The sequence below is a fragment of the Gopherus evgoodei genome, chromosome 14 (assembly GCF_007399415.2).
Source record: "Gopherus evgoodei ecotype Sinaloan lineage chromosome 14, rGopEvg1_v1.p, whole genome shotgun sequence".
Classification (NCBI taxonomy): domain Eukaryota; kingdom Metazoa; phylum Chordata; order Testudines; family Testudinidae; genus Gopherus; species Gopherus evgoodei.
Genome location: NC_044335.1, coordinates 14,832,631 through 14,851,590, shown reverse-complemented (window position 1 = coordinate 14,851,590; position 18,960 = coordinate 14,832,631). Strand labels below are relative to the sequence as shown.

Genomic DNA, 18,960 nt, shown 5'->3' with positions numbered 1-18,960 from the left:
GCAAAAATCAAAGGGGCCAGTACCCTTCAGACAAATGTAAAAATGTATTGATAAAGCCATGTGTTTTTCTTAAAAAATAGGAACAATATAATAGCAGTTCATAATCATCAAGTTATAGTGAGGCGCTTAAATGAGTGAGATGGGTGAGAAGCTTGTGCTTTAATAAGAGCGCATATAGACACTCTGCCTTTATCACCATCAAATCATAAAGCTGAGCACACATACAGCACTGTAGATTTTCAGAGTGCTTTACAAACATTAGCTAATAAATCCTTAGAACATTCATGGGAGCTATTCACTAAGCATTATTTCCCCATTTTATAGGTGGAGAAATAGAGACACAGAGAAGTTGAGGGGTTGATCCAACGCTGATTGAAGTGATTAGAGACGATGCTGGCAGACTTCAGTAAGCATTGGGTCTTGCCCAAGGCCACTCAAGAAGTCAGTAGAATATAACACAGGAGATCTTGCCTCTTAGCCCATACTCAGCTAACAATAATTCCTTCCTATCAAAGTCAAAGTTACCTCATTTAGCTATGTCACTGCTGCTGAACCCAGGCTACTGCAACTTATAGTTGAATTATTAATTGTTATTCTAATCAAAGATATCTGTTTCATAACCGCTATATTCAGGCATACAGTCAATTAAGGGATGTCCTGAATAGGAACAAATAACACATCCTTAAGTGCTTTCTTGAATCAGGGCCTAAATTCTTTTTCATTCCATTGGGCTCATCACCATTCTTAGTCTAGTCCATCTGCTTTGAACTGGAGGGAAGTGTCCAGACTTTTTTTTAAAATATAATAAAATGATAATTGTTAGCTTTTATATAGTGTTTTACATGTTCAAAGCACTGGGCAAGCGTTAGCTAACAAGAGAAATAGCAATCTGCCACAGCAGAGTACCATACCTAAACACTGAAAAAAATATGTGTAGACAGTATTTTTTTTTTTTACATACTGAATATAGTAATAATAGGAATGTGATTGTATGGATCTAATGTTAGAGAATACAATGTGCTTTCATATGCAGAAATCTTGACTCCGATCAAGGAAATTGCTGATCTGACACTGGATTATTGGACATAATTTTGCAGGCTTTGGGTTTATTCCTGTAAATATTCTAAAACAGGGTCCAAGTAATTTGAAGTGAGTTGCATTAGATAATATTTATTCTATGTATGAGGTAAACCATGGATTCAGTAAAAACGATTCAAAGGTGTTTTTTTTTTTTAAAAGATCAAAACACACAAGTGTTATAAACATCACTTTCAGCCTCTCTCTATTTGTAATTGAATTTAATATAAATGTATTTCATTAGTGAAGAGCAGTCTTCACGGCCATACAATAGCAAACAAATTCTTCAGAAGCATCTTTAATTATTCATTTGGCTGTACTATATTTTATGTTACTTTTCATAAATGTTAATCTTTATTATTGCCTTACCAGTAAGAAAAAAAAAAGGAAAAGAAATACCTGTTATTAAATGACCTATCAGGCTGACATGGATAAATGTTGGTAGCTATTTAATTGTTTCCCATCTGCAGTTTTATACAGTTTCTATCAAACTGAAGGGTAATTTTTTTAGTAGCTGCTTATTTTAAATGTACAAAACCCTTGTGTGTAATTCCATTAGCTGCCCTACAGCATTGCAATCTACAGTTTCCCTGAGGCTGTTGTGAAATATTGATGAAATCCTTGCTTTTGTGGCTTCCTCTGATACACTAAACATTTGTCTGATGTTAGTTGAACTTGAATGGATCTGTTCAGAGCTATATCAGTAGTGACTTCAAAGGCTGCAAGGCTGTTACAGTTTTTTTTTACAAACTGAAGTTTCAAAGCTTTACCATGTGGTATTTTGAAAAAACAAAGTTCATATCAAATGAACCAAAGTGTTAGCAATACACTGGTAGGACTCATTACAATTTCAATTTATATCGATATATATTTTTGTGATTCTGATTGGTAGCTTGTATCACGTAAAAAAAAAAGATCCGTATTTGAGAGGGAGGATGAAGAACAACAAAAGAAAGGAAGAAAACAAACTTGATTTGAAAGTTTGATTAAAAACGTGCTCCTCTGTAAATCTACAAAGCCGTTGCGTAGTTGCTAATAAAAAACAATAGGTCAGGAGGACAATGGGACAAGTAAAGAAAGGCAATGAGAACCAGAGGTTTCAGCTTTACATTTTCTAGATTAAATCTGTTTACACTGCCATATTGATTCACTTATGTTGCCTGGATATGAGACTCAAATTCATTACAATACAGTCCTTTTTGTCCTGGGACCAAGCCTCATTTTCCAAAATGGCCTCCATATTTGCACTCATTATTTTGTGCATACAAATCATAAAGATATCTTACTACCTGATATGCATATAAAAATTGGCCTCGATCCAGCTGTCACTGAAGTCAATGCCAGAACTTCCATGGACTTCAATGGTAACAGGATCAGACCCATTTATTCATTGTATATCAGCTACTAGATATCAGGAATCTGGTATTTGCACTCACAAATGATTGCAAAGACAAAATTCTGTACTCTCAGAATTACATGCTTGCCCAGAATTTATTAGGAGCCACACACATGGAGGATAATATTGACTCAGAAATGTCATATACCATCAGCTTTTTATAAGCAAATTCCAAGGCTTTGGAGGAAACAACGTGTTCTTAACCTTGTGTAAATCATTGTATCACTGGTGGATGCTTTCAGCTATGGAAACTGAGGGAACTGACCCTAAGCACAGTTACGTACACTTGTGAAACATAGCTGGTACCTGGAAACTCAGTAAGTCAGAACGACTGATCCCAGAACAGAGTTGATGTGATTTAAATTACTCTTTCTCCTACCCTTTGACAGCTGACTATGTAAACAAGCTTGACCTAGTCCCTAGAGAAAATTATTCAGGAGAGAACTCCATTATGGCTCTGGTCCCCATTACGGCTATTGGGCTTACTGTTTTAATGGAAAACACTAGTCCCTCTTCCCTCTCTTTTCAGTTATCCTTTTATTATTGTTTCCTATTTTATTGTTGGCTTTGAGGGTTTAGGGGTTTTGTGGCTGGAAACCCAATTCACAGTATATATACTTCTAACCTATGTGATGGACTCATGACTATGTTCAGTGGAATGCACAGAGAGCATGATCCTGTATTCCTCAGCCCGTTGAAAGCCCTACTGAAGTCAACAGGAGCAGCCAGGAATAGGATCTGTACAGTAAATCTTACAACAAAACTTAATTTTTAGAACAGAGGATTAACATCCAAAATGATGTAATTTCATCACCATGTGCAAACAAATTTATGCTTCAAGGAAGTTGCCGTGCCATGTTAAAACTCATTCATGGCAAATGCCACTTCAAGAGGGGCTGGCACACTGCAATACAAAGTGCCCCTGATCTGCAATGTTTGGAAGTCATACCATCTGCTTCTTCCCAGGGCCACAAAGCTCTCTCCCTGAGATGAGCATTCAATGGAAATTGATGTGAATCTTGTGGAGTTTCCTGGGTCCTCTGTCCCCATCCTTTTTATCCTGTGAAACGATATGGCTCTCAGCTTGACACATTACCAGATTATGACTATATTTGATTGTAAGAGGCTGAGAACAAATTCCTCCCACAATCCATAGTGTTGTGGTAGGGATTAAGGGACTTCTCTGAGCCTGGCTCTGCAATAGTGGGAATGTCTTGTCTGTCCTGCTGCCCTGGCTGAACTCAGAGTAGAATTTGGCCCTCAATAGAGAATTATGAGATGACCAGAAAATGCTATTTACATGCTCTTTGTGAATCTCAGCCATGGTGTAACCTGCTGCAGATTCCTGGAGAAAGCAGAACTTCCAAGCAACAGTAAATTATGTGTGAGATAACAATATAATTTCCATGTGCTGGGGATAGAGGAAAGTTATTGGATGGAATGAAATTATGCAAATGAAAGTGGAATATTAAGAAAAATCTCCTATTTGTGACTGTGAGGTCTGTTAGACAATGAAATTGCATCACAAGAGGGAGTAGAAGCCCCATCACTGAGCCATTTAAAGCTGAATTGGCAACAACTGGTAAATATTGTTTATGGGAAATGTACTAACAGTTCCCACATGTCCTGCACTGTTTGCTGGTCCCTCAGGACAGAGCCAGTCCATTCAGTTTTTCCTCAAGATTCTGAGAACATGTAAAACATCTCCACGGGATTCTAGAGTAAAAGACCATAGAAAACAATCCTGCACTATAAAGGGGGTTGAACTAGATAACTTAGGAGGTTTTTTCCATTTCCAATTCTGATGGCTCTGTTATAGGCAAAGGGCTATCACTCCCCTTACGGAAAAGTGCTGAAGAACTTACTAGAGAAAGGTTATCATCCTATATGTTTTCTGATCATTCTATGAAATTTAATAAAAAGTTTTACACCTCTGCTATAGAATTGAGTATGATCGTCTAAACAAATCCCCAAAATTGTATCACTCCCTATCAGATAACAAATTCCATACACTTTGATTACATTTTTATAGCGTCCCATTGGTTTCAATCCTATTAAATTCCAAAAGGCTTTTACTGCGCGGTCTATCCAGTAGAGTAAGAATGGGGTTTTCTGCCAGTGCCAATTTATCTTTTCAGTTGTTTTGCAAACTGGGATGAATCTGCAGCCATGAACTTAGAAAAAGAGCCAGGTTAGGATTTGTCTTTGGATAGCTAATGTAGTTAGACATTTTTGAGAAAAAGCAATGAGAAGTGGTCATTATCCATTATCTGCATGAAATATTTCAGAGAAAGAAACTGCTGTTGCCAAAATGAAAAGATGTTTGAGTTCAAGCCAGACAAGAAGGAAACAAGATCACTTTATAGCACTGTGAGATCTCTGTGCTAATGATGTTATTTCAAGTGAAATTGGAATATATGTATGAAAAAGTACAGATGGTGTATGGGTCTTAGGTGGATTAACAACATTGTTCTGGACAATGATTCACTGTCCCTTTTCTTGGCAAAAAATAAATTTTCCAGTCTTGGAAAGAAACGTGTATGTATTTTAAGAAATGTTTCTGTATGTGGAAAAAGAGAGCAAATTAGATTGAAAATAGCATTCTCTGGTAGAAAAATTAACAGTAAAAATGCAATATGATTTAAATATGTATATATGTTCAAACCCTACTGGTCCAAATTCAGAGGTGATGTATAATGTGATCCAAGTTACATATTAGTGAATGGGTGAAGGGACTTAAATTCAGCAGAATTAACTAAGTGTAAATTTTGCCCAGTGTTGGCTGTACTATAAGGGTCAAAGTTTCAAGATAGTTGTATGTGGGTTTTTGGAGCCACAACAATGCACATTAATTTTTGCAGGTGCACTAACTGTGCCCATTTCTCTAATATTGGTCCTTTGTATGATGCTAACATCTACACTGAAAGTGGCTATCTGACACTACATGTGGATTATATTTATTGACTTTAAGGGTATTAGTTTGTAAATAGAGAAGGACAAGCCTGTTTAAATGGACAGCCTTGCACAAATCTTCACCCAAAGGCCAAAGTAAACCCAAACCATTTTATTTTATTTGGAGAATCAAGAAGTGCATTTTTCTTTCTTTCCTCTTTCTTCCCCAACCCCTCATCCTTTTCATGGTTTTCACAAAGCCTCTGCACTTCCAGGGTCCAACCAGAAGTGCAAGTGCCTAAATGACACTAGACTGAGGGCTTGTCTAAATGGGAAAATTATTCTGTTTCATCTATGCCAGTATAACTCCCCCATGTGGACATTCTGTTCTGGAATAAAAGTGTCTTTATTCTGGAATAATTACTCTGCTTTCAAAGAAATACTATTGCTCTGAAAAAAACCCCAAAACAAACAAAACACAGTGCTATTTTCTACGCTTCTTTTAGCCAGGCTGCTTTTGTTACTGTAAATCCAACTGTATAGGATTCATATGGAGAAGAAAAGCTTAGAGTAATAAAAGTTTAGAAATTTCTCACAATTACCTAAAACACCTTTTCTACCAATAACAATGTCATATTTTTTAAGATCCAATATTTTGGAATCTACCAGGACTAAAAGCAAATGATACTTTTCCACTTGGGAAGCCCGGAGTCACCTCCATCCATAATTATAAAGTTTCTGTTTTTACTCTGGGCTGCAAGATAGTGGACTTTAACACTGCACTAGTTCAGGATTGTATATTGCCCGTTTTACATCTTCGATGTAACTAATTTAATTTTGGCGCTGGTTTAATTATGGTGGAGTAATTTCACAGCTGGGAGGGAAGAAGGACTGTTTATCTAGCAGGCAGATGAAGGGCAGCTGGTTGAACTTCTCAGAAGTTTAGAATATTCGCATAAATCCACAGAAAAAAGAACAACGGGAAGAGTGAAGGTGAAGTAAGCAACAGTTCCTGGTAAATACAGTTTATCACATGGTTCTGCAATGTACTACATGTATATCACCACTGTGTGTGAGAGAGTAAAATAAATGTGTGTGAATGTGTTTAGTAGTGACTCCACTTAAGTAAATATGGCAGAAAGAGAATCAAAATATCTTTTTCTAAAACATTGTGACTGTTGCTTCTGTTAAATAAGCATTTAAATGAATTAATCTGCTTTGTATCAGTTTATACAACGCTTTACATATGGTGAAACCTTACTAAAATAATCATTGGTAGATGAATACATGCATTCATTATACACCCAGGCTGCCTGCATTCAAGAGGCCTTCGCTATCTACACAAAATGCCCACAGCAAATGAAGTCATTTAAGTAAAGTGAATGATTTTAAATGTATGCTATTAAGTTGTGTTTTTAAAGCTGCCCAGAATCCTTAACCATTATTAAAAATGGACTTGACTGATGCTTTTGTGAATTTTTGATGGTGCCTTCTCATAAGTTACCATATTGTTTTCATTAGATTGTCTGTGTATTATGCAGACAAACAAAGAAAGAAAAAGGGAAAGGAAAAAAGAAGACTTCTCAGGACGAGTTATTCTTCTGTAAAGGTTATAGTAAACATGTCAATGCCTAATTAAGCAGCAAATTTTATCTGTATTGTGAGGGGATGGGGGTGCAGCTGTCTAGTAGTTTTGCTTCTTCTAGTAAATCTGTTTAGAAGGACAGGTAATATTGTGAAAGAAAGAGTACAGTACTTACCTTCAAAAAAAATTCCCCTTTTCATGAAAAATAGGGTTAATAGTATTCAACTAGTTCATATAAAAAGGGGGAATCAACTCAACTCCAACCTGGAACTGTGAACTCAGTGGCTAAGTGCTTTTCTTCTGATTCCTTCATTCATGTCCCTCTTTATTTTTGTTTTGCTCATTACAATATGCATGGCACTGTGATACACGTTGGCAGGAGTCCAGTGTTGCTACCTAAACTATACAGTATCTCTGACACCAGAAGAACAATGTCAGCCCTGCTCATCAGTTCATGCTGTTTGTTTAACAAGGTTACTATTCATGATGTGTAGTAGCACTCGCCTCCCTGCACACATTCATAAGGGAGGTCATGGCGAACATCATCTAGTTACTAGAGGACAGGGCTAGGAGTTAAAACACCTGGATTCGAGTCCCAGATCTGCATTTGACTTGATGCCTGTCCCTGAACAAGTCAATTAACCTGCCTGTGCCTCAGTTTACCCATCTACAAATGGGATAATAATATATTCTGTTCCTCACAGAGACATTGAGAGGCTTATTTATTTAAGGTTTAACAAGCATTTTGTAATCCTTAGTTGAAGGCACCCATTCACATGCACAGTATTATCGTTATGATATGTAGTATTGTTGTTTTATCACATTATACATGGCACATTTTCATTCATACATAGTTACATAGTTATCTTTACCACCGTTTGAGAAGCTCTCTAGTATCACATCCCCATGCAACAATCAGCCAAAGAGAGGTAGAAGAATGATGTAATCAGTATTCTTCCTAGAATTTAGCAAATATTTTGAAACAAAGAATGTATCTAATGAATTTAGCCTCTTTTTATATTCCTGGAATATCCACGAGTAGATCAGAGCTTCTTCTAACTTACTTGTAATTCAGGTTTATTCAGCAAACTGTTTTTTAATATTTTTCCTCTATGGATTGATTGCAAGCATTACTTTGTTACTGTAAGATATTCAGTGTGTGATTCTGAATCTCATCTGTGTTGTTCAACTTTGATTGGTAGAGCAGGTTGAAACATTGAATTACATAGAAATTTCTGAAAAATAGTTTACAGAAAGTTTTGTTTATATTTTTGTCAACATTTTGAATGTTTCTGAATTTTCTGACTAGCTCTGTTGATTGATCAAAGTGGTATCATTTATGCAGTAATGCCAGTGTCAGGTGTTCAGAAGTCATGGGTGAGGGCCCCTTAAAAGCCATGAGATTGGCTTAAAAGTCATGGGATTTTAAGCATATAATAAATATTGGCTCTTTTCATTTGCCTTTCAGTTTTTGAGCCTTTACAAATCATATTTCTCAAACTTTTCTCTACCATCATGAGGGCAAAATCTTTTTTTTAAACTACAGCTTTGATTATTACATAATCACATGATTCCCTGAGTTGATCGCTAAGAGAAAGACCAAATATCATAAGGCTCACAATGAAATCATTCCAGTTGGCATCATTGTTTGGGTTTCCTGATTGAATGAGCAGAGAAGTGTGTTATGCATGAAGGCTTGTGCCTGTGAATTTAAAGATTGGTTTCCTTGAATGTATGTATCAGTAGAAGTTGATTTTTTGAATTTCCAGTTACAGGGTAAACAACAGGGGTATGAATACTGCCAAAGCAGATTAATTAAAAATTTAGGGTGGCTATTAATAGGAAAATGTTTGTAGTACTCCTTTCCTCCTAGATTCTCTTCCCATTGGAGTCCAAGGATGAAATCTTGGCATTGTTGAGTCACGGGGAGTTTTGCCATTGACTTCACTGAGGCCAGGGTTTCACCCTAAGCCTGATTCTCCTTTCCTTTGCAACAATTTCATACCAGTTTAGGTCCATTTACTTCAGTGGAATTAGTCCTGATTTAGTGCCACAAGAAAAAATAACTGAATTCCTTAATTAATTTTAAAATTTGTAGCTCTACCAATATAAAGTTTATCTTATTAATTAAAATAAATCATTTGTCAAATAAAACCACTTTGGACTTGCTTTACTTTTTTAGTTTTATAGTTAATATCAGTCTATCTCAGCCATATCCTAGAATATCCTTCCATAGCTACTTAGGCTTCTGCCCTAGAATATTTCTTATATCAAACGATAATTTGCTTTGATGGAATACAATGCATTTACAAACAGAGGTTTCAGTTGAATCTATTAGTTGTTTCAAGTGCAGTAGTTTTGGAATATCAATTATTTGTGCACATTCTGAAATGCGTTTTTAAGGTGATCAAATGGCAAAAGATTTCTTTTCCTAGATAATTCTATGAGCCAGGAAGATTAGAGCAGTTATTTTTCTTCTATTCCTTGCAATTCTCTCTCTCTCTCTCTCTCTCTCTTTTCTTTTCCTTGGGTCTAATAACAAATTCATAGAATTGAGACTTTTAGTATGAACTTAAAAGTTCTCACATATGAATTTTCCAAATGTCCCATTACAGGACAGTTAGAATTATACTCCCATGACAGGAAAATTATTAACTCAGAATCTCTGGCAGTTATAAAGAATTACGATCATCCAATAAACAGCAGTAAGCTTTACAAAAAGACGTCATTTGACTTTTTCACTTCGAGGAGTAACAGACAATAAAGTTGTAGATTAAAATGAAGTCCAGTAGCAACAGCACATAGTGAAACTAGAGAAATCAAACTGCAGTATTATTAACATGTTATTTCATATATTGATGTTACATTTCAGGTTACGTCCAAGAGGAAGACATAAAGGAGGAGGAAGAGGACGACGATGACAGTACTTCAACAGCTCAACTTCAGGGCAGCAATGATACTGGCACAGATGAAGAACATGAAGTGGGTCCTGAGCAGAAAGGAAGTTTTAGCTACCAGAATTCTCCAGTAAGTCATATATCTAATCAGGATATGGAAAATGAGTCCCTGTTAAGTGATGCTAGTGACCAGGTGGCAGATACTAAAAGCATTTGCTCCAGAGAGGTGCAGGACCTGAAAACCAATGCCCGCCCCAAATCTCAGAATGAAGCACATGATTGCATGGATAAAATGACAGCAGTCTATGCTAACATACTGTCAGACTCTTATTGGACAGGCTTAGGACTGGGTCTCAAGTTGTCTAACTCTGAGAGAAGGGGCTGTGACAGTAGAAATGGAGGTAACAAAAGTGACTTTGATTGGCACCAAGATGCATTGTCAAAAAGCTTACAACAGAGTTTACCTTCCAGACCGGTTTCCAAACCAAATCTTTTCAGTTCAGTCCAGCTGTATAGACAAAGCAGCAAAATGTGCGGAACTGTATTCACGGGTGCTAGCAGGTTTAGGTGCAGGCAATGCAGTGCTGCCTATGACACCTTGGTAGAGCTAACAGTCCATATGAATGAAACTGGTCATTACCAAGATGACAACCGTAAAAAGGACAAGCACAGACCTACTAGCTACTCAAAGCCCCGGAAAAGGGCCTTTCAGGACATAGACAAGGAAGATGCACAAAAAGTTCTAAAGTGCATGTTCTGTGGTGACTCTTTTGATTCTCTTCAAGACCTGAGCGTTCATATGATAAAAACAAAACATTACCAAAAAGTGCCTTTGAAGGAGCCGGTACCTACCATTTCTTCAAAAATGGTCACTCCAGCAAAGAAACGTGTGTTTGATGTTAACAGACCTTGTTCCCCAGATTCCACAACAGGATCTTTTGCAGATACCTTTTCTCCTCAGAAGAATGCAAACCTGCAGTTGTCGTCTAACAACCGCTATGGCTACCAAAATGGAGCCAGCTACACTTGGCAGTTTGAGGCCTGTAAATCCCAGATTTTGAAGTGTATGGAATGTGGAAGTTCACATGACACCTTGCAGCAACTCACCACTCATATGATGGTCACTGGTCACTTCTTGAAGGTCACAAGTTCAGCTTCAAAGAAAGGAAAACAACTAGTACTAGATCCATTGGCTGTGGAGAAAATGCAATCGCTATCTGAGGCACCAGCCAATGACACCCAGGTTTCAAAACAATCCAGCAATGCATCTTTGGATGGCATAACTCCTGCATTGGAGCTAAAGAAAGAGAGTAAAAAAGATAAACCTGATAATACAAACAAAGATGAGAAAGTGGTAAAAACTGAAGAGTATGAAGATACACTTCAGAAACCATTGGATCCTACAATGAAATACCAGTATCTTAGGGAGGAAGATTTAGAAGATGGTTCAAAAGGTGGTGGGGATATTTTAAAGTCTTTGGAAAACACTGTCACCACAGCCATCAATAAAGCTCAAAATGGAGCTCCTAGCTGGAGTGCATATCCTAGTATCCATGCAGCCTATCAGCTCTCAGAAGGAGCAAAGCCTTCCTTACCAGTGGGTTCCCAAGTACTGCAAATCAGGCCCACAATTACCAATAAATTGAGACCCATTGCTCCAAAGTGGAAAGTTATGCCTCTGGTTCCCAGCTCAGCAAATGTGGCCCAGTGCACTCGAATGAAGAAGGAAACTGATGACAAAGAAGTCATACAAAAGGACTACACTAAAGAAGGCATCCAAGCTGAAGCTGCTCCACTCTGTCAGAATGAAGGGGGATCTCTCCCCAAATCTGAGGCGCCCGTAGAGCCAAAAAAGACAGAGGCATGTCGCTTGAAGGAGGAGGATAAACCAAAAGAAGATGGTGAGAAAGAAAAAACAAAACCCAAGGAGTCAATAGCAGCTTCTCTCAGCAATGGTGGCGTTGCCACAAACCATTCTTCTGACTTGCCTTGTGTGAATCCACTTAGTGCCCTGCAATCTGTATTGAATAATCACTTGGGCAAAGCCACTGAGTCTTTACGGCCCCAGTCCAACTCTAGCCCCAGCTCTAGCACAATTTCTGTGTTCCACAAACCTAACTTAAATATGATGGAGAAACCAGTTTTATCTCCTGCTCCAACCCCACCAAAGCCTGCAAGCATCTCCAGGCGTTATCTGTTTGAAAACAATGATCAACCTATAGATCTGACCAAATCCAAAAGCAAGAAAGCGGAGTCAGCTCAAGCACAGTCTTGTACTTCCCCACCTCAGAAACATGCTCTGTCTGACATTGCTGACATGGTCAAAGTTCTTCCCAAAGCTACTACACCAAAACCTGCTGTATCTTCTAGGATCCCATCGATGAAATTGGAAATGGATGTCCGACGTTTTGAGGATGTCTCAACAGAAGTCTCCACTCTGCATAAAAGGAAGGGCAGGCAATCAAACTGGAATCCTCAGCATCTCCTGATTTTGCAAGCTCAGTTTGCTTCCAGTCTTTTCCAAACATCAGAAGGTAAATATTTATTATCAGACCTAGGCCCTCAAGAACGCATGCAGATTTCTAAATTTACTGGACTATCAATGACCACCATCAGCCACTGGTTAGCAAATGTCAAATACCAACTTAGGAAAACTGGAGGAACAAAGTTTTTGAAAAACATGGACAAAGGACACCCAATCTTTTATTGCAGTGACTGTGCATCTCAGTTTAGAACCCCATCTACTTATATTAGTCACTTAGAATCCCATCTAGGTTTCCAAATGAAAGACATGAACAGACTGGCTGTGGAACAGCAAACCAAGGTAGAACAAGAAATCTCCAGAGTTTCAGTTCAAAGATCACCTGAAACAATAACTGGGGAAGAGGATACAGACTCTAAGTTCAAATGTAAGTTGTGCTGTCGGACATTTGCAAGCAAACATGCAGTAAAACTTCACCTAAGCAAAACACACAGCAAGTCACCAGAACACCATTCACAGTTTGTAGCAGAAGTGGATGAAGAATAACTTTTAAGGTATGCATGCATCAGCTCCACAGTGAGTTTTAATGTCATGATTGTAAGGAGATTTCTTAAAGCATTTTTTAAAAGTAGAATACATTATAAAATTGAAAATATGCTGCTGCATTTATCAGTTTAGATACCCAGTCCATTTTACATTGCATTGAAGAACAAAGCTTCATAAATGGATCACAATTATGAATTGAAAAGTTGCTTCTTTATAATATTTTTAACAAAACTGTTTCTCAACTTTTCACATCTCATATTTTCCTGTTTCTAAGAATTATTTTTAGTTCACCTTCTATGCAGATTAGTGTGGAGTAGAGCAAATAAATGACTACTCTTCAGTTTTTAATGTCATTTCCACTAATGGTAGCCTGCTTTTCTGCATTTTCTTTCATAGTACCAAGGAATTATTTATCCCTCCTCCCCTCCATTACTAATGTAGCATCAAATATTTTTTTAAGGGGGAGAAAAAGACAATATAATTTTGATTAGCAAAACCTCAATTATCCAAAACAGTCCATTATCCCAAAAGACTCATGTCCCCCCGTAGTCTATTAATGGCATTGAAAATGCTTTTGATTATCTAAAATCTTGGTTTTTACATCCATTACATTTAGATGATCAGTGTTGTACTGCACCGTATTTTAATAGCGTCCCTTACCACTTATACCAGTGGTCTCCTTTGAGTTGTTTTGAGTAACCTTCCCTCCTCTTGCATTCCTATCCATTCTTTTCTTTATTCTTGAATGCATCATATTTACACATTGTCTCATAGTATCAATGCAGTCCCAGTGCTCAGTCAGTACTCCTTCCCCTGTATGACTTCAGTGAAAGTTTTCAGTGCAGATCAATGCCAAAGTATGGGGCTGTTTTTTGCTTCTTAATTGAGAGAATCAATGGCTTTTGTCACAAGCTTAACTTTTCACAAAAAGACAGCTTTCTGGATGCTGTTTTTACCGTTATTTTCTCTGTCTAAGAAGGTGTATAGCTGTGAGTGCAGTCACAGCCAATGTTTACGATGTGTAAGATAATATTTAGCTGGTGCATAATTTATAGCATTTTTAATTTTATTTAACTCTCAAATTGACATTTCTTGATGTAAATGAATAGGAAGCACATCGGCTGCAAGTCCAAATAGATGTTTTTAATTCTGAAGGATTTATAACCAAGAGGGCTTTGTGTGATTAATTTTCAACAAATAATTTCTTCAGTAAATTTACACCTCCCCTTTTTTTTTTGCTGGCAGAATATCCACAGGCAAGTTCAAATTTCCTCCAACATATTCATTATTTGAATTTCCTTGATGAATATCTTTTCGAAATTTGTACTTTATGGACTGATAATGAACATTTAATATTCAAGCTGTGTTACTTGTGATTTGTCACGTAAGTCACATGGTCTGGTGGCTATTCTCTGACTAGCTGAGGGTTCATGTGCTCTGGGAATGGACCCACTTTTGCAAGAAGATTTAAAATTTGCTTGCTGCAAATGTTCATGCAACTTTAAGATTTCCCCAGACAAGGCCTATACATCACTTCTATCCCATTAAATAAGCTATCATTTAAACCAGTAATCAAAGGGTAATTTTGAGACAGGTGCTATGGGAAGCTATTACAGTACAGCACAACTATCACTACTCAGATGTAATGACTCCTAAGTCTTGTATAGGTCTTGTGCTGGCTATTGGCATGGGGTAGATTTACTCTTTCTTAACACTTTATATAACAAAGCTCTGTCTTTTGAAGGGGATGTGAACGCTGTCAAACTGAGTTAATTATTTTAAAAATTGTACCTAATATTAATGGGGATTTTTTTTGCATTATTCACCCAACATTAGTACCCAGTGTAAAACAAAAGGACTAATAAATGTTCTTTGTTTATCTGATAATAACTGATTTTCCACCTTATGGTTTTATAACAATTCAAAATTGAATGTACCTGCCAAAATATCACAAAATGAAAAGAGGTTAGGGAGGAGGAAGGAAATGAACAGACTTTTTTCCCCACCTGTTAGCATCTATAAAGACTTTGACATTTGCAGTTTCTATACTAGAGCTGTGCGGGCAAACCAGTAATTTGGGTACTATCAAACAAAAGCTATCTGGCAAATATATGAATATATCAGTTATTTTTGGCATCTTCGTGGCTTAATACCTGACAAATGTTTCAGGTTTGGGTCTTTAAAAGCACTGTTCTTGTTAAACACTCAACTTTGCAGGCACATTGTTGTTCTTTAGAGATATGGGGAATGGGAAGCAGACAAACACATTTTCCAAAGATGCCCAGAAAAAAAAGTGGGTTCTAAGTAGCAAAACCCCAAATCAACAAGTTTCTGGCATTACCCAGGTGATGTATGTATATAAACCAAGGCACTGGCCCTCAAATATTTGAGTACCCAAAAATTGTCATCCCCTTAATACCCATAAATTTCTAATTTATATCAGCATGCAGGCAGTACCTTCAAAGGCATATATTTAAAGTGCACTGACAGTGATAGCACTCTTATCTGGAACTATAATTTTAGCTGGTATGCATGAGAGGACAAATTGTGTGAAATGATGGGGTATTTTGGATGACATTGGATAGATTTTATTACAGTTTTTGAGCTCTAAACTTGCCTAAGTTCTTCTAACTGTGCTAAAAATGTTATTCCTTTGTTTCCTGATCTATGCAAGAAGACCAGGATACATAACAGGGATTTTCAAAGCTTCCTTATCTTAAAAATGGCATGGTAAAACTTTAATATATCTCCTAATTATGGAGCATACAATGCGGTTTAAGGAATATGCCAGCAGAAATTCATGTATTTAATATATACAGTCATCTAAAAGTGCAAAGTATTTAGAGAAAATAAATATAAAGCATATTGAGACACTTAAAATGCATAAATATATTACTTGGTTAACTAAATGTTGCATCAAAAGCAGAGATAAACAAAATATAAATAACTAAAAATGCAAGTAAAACAGTGGAAAGAAATTCTCCAAACTACAGAAATGTATAAAATATCACCCATATTGAAAATGAAACTTACCATTTAAATTCTTATTTAGAAAATAGAGTAAATATCATTTAAAAATATAAAGAAATGAATTGCCAGTCAGATCATTACTACCAGAAAAACATTCATACATTGCGTCTGTGGTAATTTTTTAAAGACATCAGTGCAGTGAGGCTGTTTCAGTGATTTGTGATAAATTCCTATTAAATGTAAATGCAGTTGTATATATCTGCTGTATATTCATCTCCATTGTGGGATTTTTTTTTACCTTTCCAGACTGAAATAGGTCTGGTAATATAATGTGGCATTATTTTTAATTTACGAAATTCTTATGTCAGTATCATCTTTTCATTTAAACAGCTGCAAATTTTTTGTTCTTCATTTGAAAGCCTATGTACATCAGGGAGTGTTGCTTCAAATTTGTACACGGATTTATAACTTTAAATTCTATTTGCTCAATTCTTCAGCTAAATTAAAAATACCTTTTTTCTCCAGGAAGTGTGTGTGTGCATGTGTGTGTGCACACGTACACATCTCTAGCTTTACATTCAGACAGTGACAGTGGCTACAAACTAGTTAGTATTAGAGGATCTATATGATCTTATTTAAAACTTTTTTTAAAAAAAATTAGTCATTATAGATATAGAACTACCAGGCTAGTTGGAGGGAGATTTCTCTTCCAAAGTCCCTAGTAAGTAAACACACAGCTACCTAAAATGAACTAATTTGAAAGTAAGGTTGCTGCAAAACAAAAAATGACTCATAATGATAAACAGTTTTTCTATTTCCTCCTTTGTCTTTTTTTTTAAAACCATCAAGTTTAAAGCTTCTACGGTGCTTTTTTTCTATTTTATAGCAGACAACTGACGTTCTGTGGTAAATGGAAGAAAGAGCAGAGCAGAACTGAAAATCCTCTAATGCACTGACACTAACTTGCCCTCTATTGTTGAAAATGAGCAGGCAATCATGATTGTTCATCAAATGGCTCCTAATGCAGTTAAAGCATTCAGCTATAATTTCTCCTTGCATTTATAATTACTGTCATAGACTGCACACCTCAGTGAGCAGATTAAAGCTATAAACTATTTAGCCGTAGCTTTAAGATGAGGAACTTGATTTGTCTGGCAGCAGTTATTTGTTAGAGAGCTTGACACGTCACATAAAAATGACTCCACTTGATGAAGAACAATGCAGTTTAAGCAATGCAGTGATTTTAAATCAGTCATTATACCACGCCCTGTAAGAATTGCAAAGCAATTTGTTAAATGATATATAGGACATGAAGATAACTGTATGTGTTAAGTATACCAAAATAGAAGATTTTTCTTTTCTTTTTGTGGATTTTATTTTCTCATCTCTCCTCTGAAACGGCAGGAGTTTCACTGCATGACATGATCGGCTATTACAGCTAATGTCAGTGTTACATGGGATAAGGGAGCTGCCCAAGTCAAGTGTCTGAGTTTGGGGTTTAGAGAGAATGTAGCTTTCTCTTCGTCCTGCACACATCAATAGCAAATGCCACGACAGTGTAATAAGTGAATAGGAGAATATTGGGGCACAGTTTGCCATGTCATACCATCAGTTTGTAAGCAGAAGTCGCCATCAAAACTAATGGAAGGTTCCGATTAAAAAACCATTAGCTATAGATAGAGAAGGCGCAACACAAATGAGGGGCCTGATCCTACTGCAATTGTTAAACTGAGCAAACTTCCATTTACTTCACTGCAGGGTCAGACCTTGTAATAGGCCCCTATTGTGATCTTTTTAAAACTAATGCAAGTTTTGTTATTGACTTTGTGGGAGCAGGGCCAGACCCAATGTTTTTAAGATATCTTAATGTAGATTTACTTGATTGTTATGGAAAAGAACAATGTTACTAATAAGATCAGTTACGATTACTTAACATTTCTGTTTGCGCTAGTATCTAGAGACCAACCTGCTCAGCCTCCATTGTGCTAGATGCAGTAAATGACAGTCCCTGGCCCAAAGATAAGTAACGGCTGCCATAAATCTCAGTCTCTATCCCAACAATCAGATATTTTGTGTTCAGCAGAGAAGAGACACCACTTAAATACTTGGGCCAGATCTTACTGACCTTGAATACGGCCTTAAGCATTCAGTATCCGTAAGGGTATCAAAATATTGCCTTTTGTTTGCCCTGTCTGATATCATTAAATGTTACAGCCTTCATGATCTATAGCAGCACGTATTTACCCAACAAAATTGCACAGGAAAAGCACCTGAATCTTTTATATTTTTTTACACCTTACACCTTGCCACTTAGCAAAGATCAATAACAAAGAGAAAGGACATAAGGAGTACCCAGCCCTCTAAAGCACCTTTCAATAAAAATAATTTAATTGACCAGGGTGCGCGCTCTGTGCAAATGTGATGGAACACGGATGGAAAATCAGAAAAATTACGTATGCGGCTTCATAGCAAGAAAAGAGACGATTCTCACTTTTTATTGGCATAATGAATACAAAAGTAATTATTAGTAAGCTGTGCACTGAGGGCCTAATTCTGCCATTATTGTGGCCCCATTCCTGCATCAGACCTGCTTGCATGAATCCTTGTATCTTTGCAGTGGCCTTATTGGAACTTCTCACAGGGGTCCGCGCCAACTGATCCTGATGCAGAAGCAGGCCTTTACATTGGCATTACACCTGATTTACTCTATTGTGGGTGAGAGCTGAATCAGGCCTTTTGTATTTTGTGTCATTTTGTCACATAGCAATAATGGACAACAAGCAATGCACTACACAGGGACATTGTAGAGAGACACAGGTTGATATCTGTGGCAATGACTGTTTTTAAGAGTTTAACATGAAGGAAAAGGCAGTAATCCAGGGCTGGCAGGCCCTGAGCGGGGGCCAGATTGTGCCATTAAGACACAGTACTGAGTGTGGGGGGGAAAGAGGATTGCAAAGCCACAAATCCTTGAAAGAGCCCAGGGATAAGTTAGTACCCACTCCATCTGCACTCTGTTGGTGTGTGTTGTGCTGTGGGAGCATTCGCAGGGACTGCAGTTGATCCTGGCCCCTGAAAAGAGGGCAGGGGTTCAAAAAAGGCAGAAAGGTTCCTT

General features: G+C 37.1%; 1 protein-coding gene across 1 annotated transcript in view; it reads left to right on the top strand.

Moving 5' to 3' along the window:
- Positions 1–18,960, top strand: part of TSHZ2 (teashirt zinc finger homeobox 2) — a 263,418-nt gene that overhangs the window by 146,657 nt on the left and 97,801 nt on the right. Inside the window, exon 2 of the mRNA XM_030533358.1 lies at positions 9,823–12,883. Within this exon, the coding sequence (XP_030389218.1) occupies positions 9,823–12,875 (3,053 nt within the window). The 3' untranslated portion in view covers positions 12,876–12,883. The remainder of the gene's footprint in view (positions 1–9,822; positions 12,884–18,960) is intronic.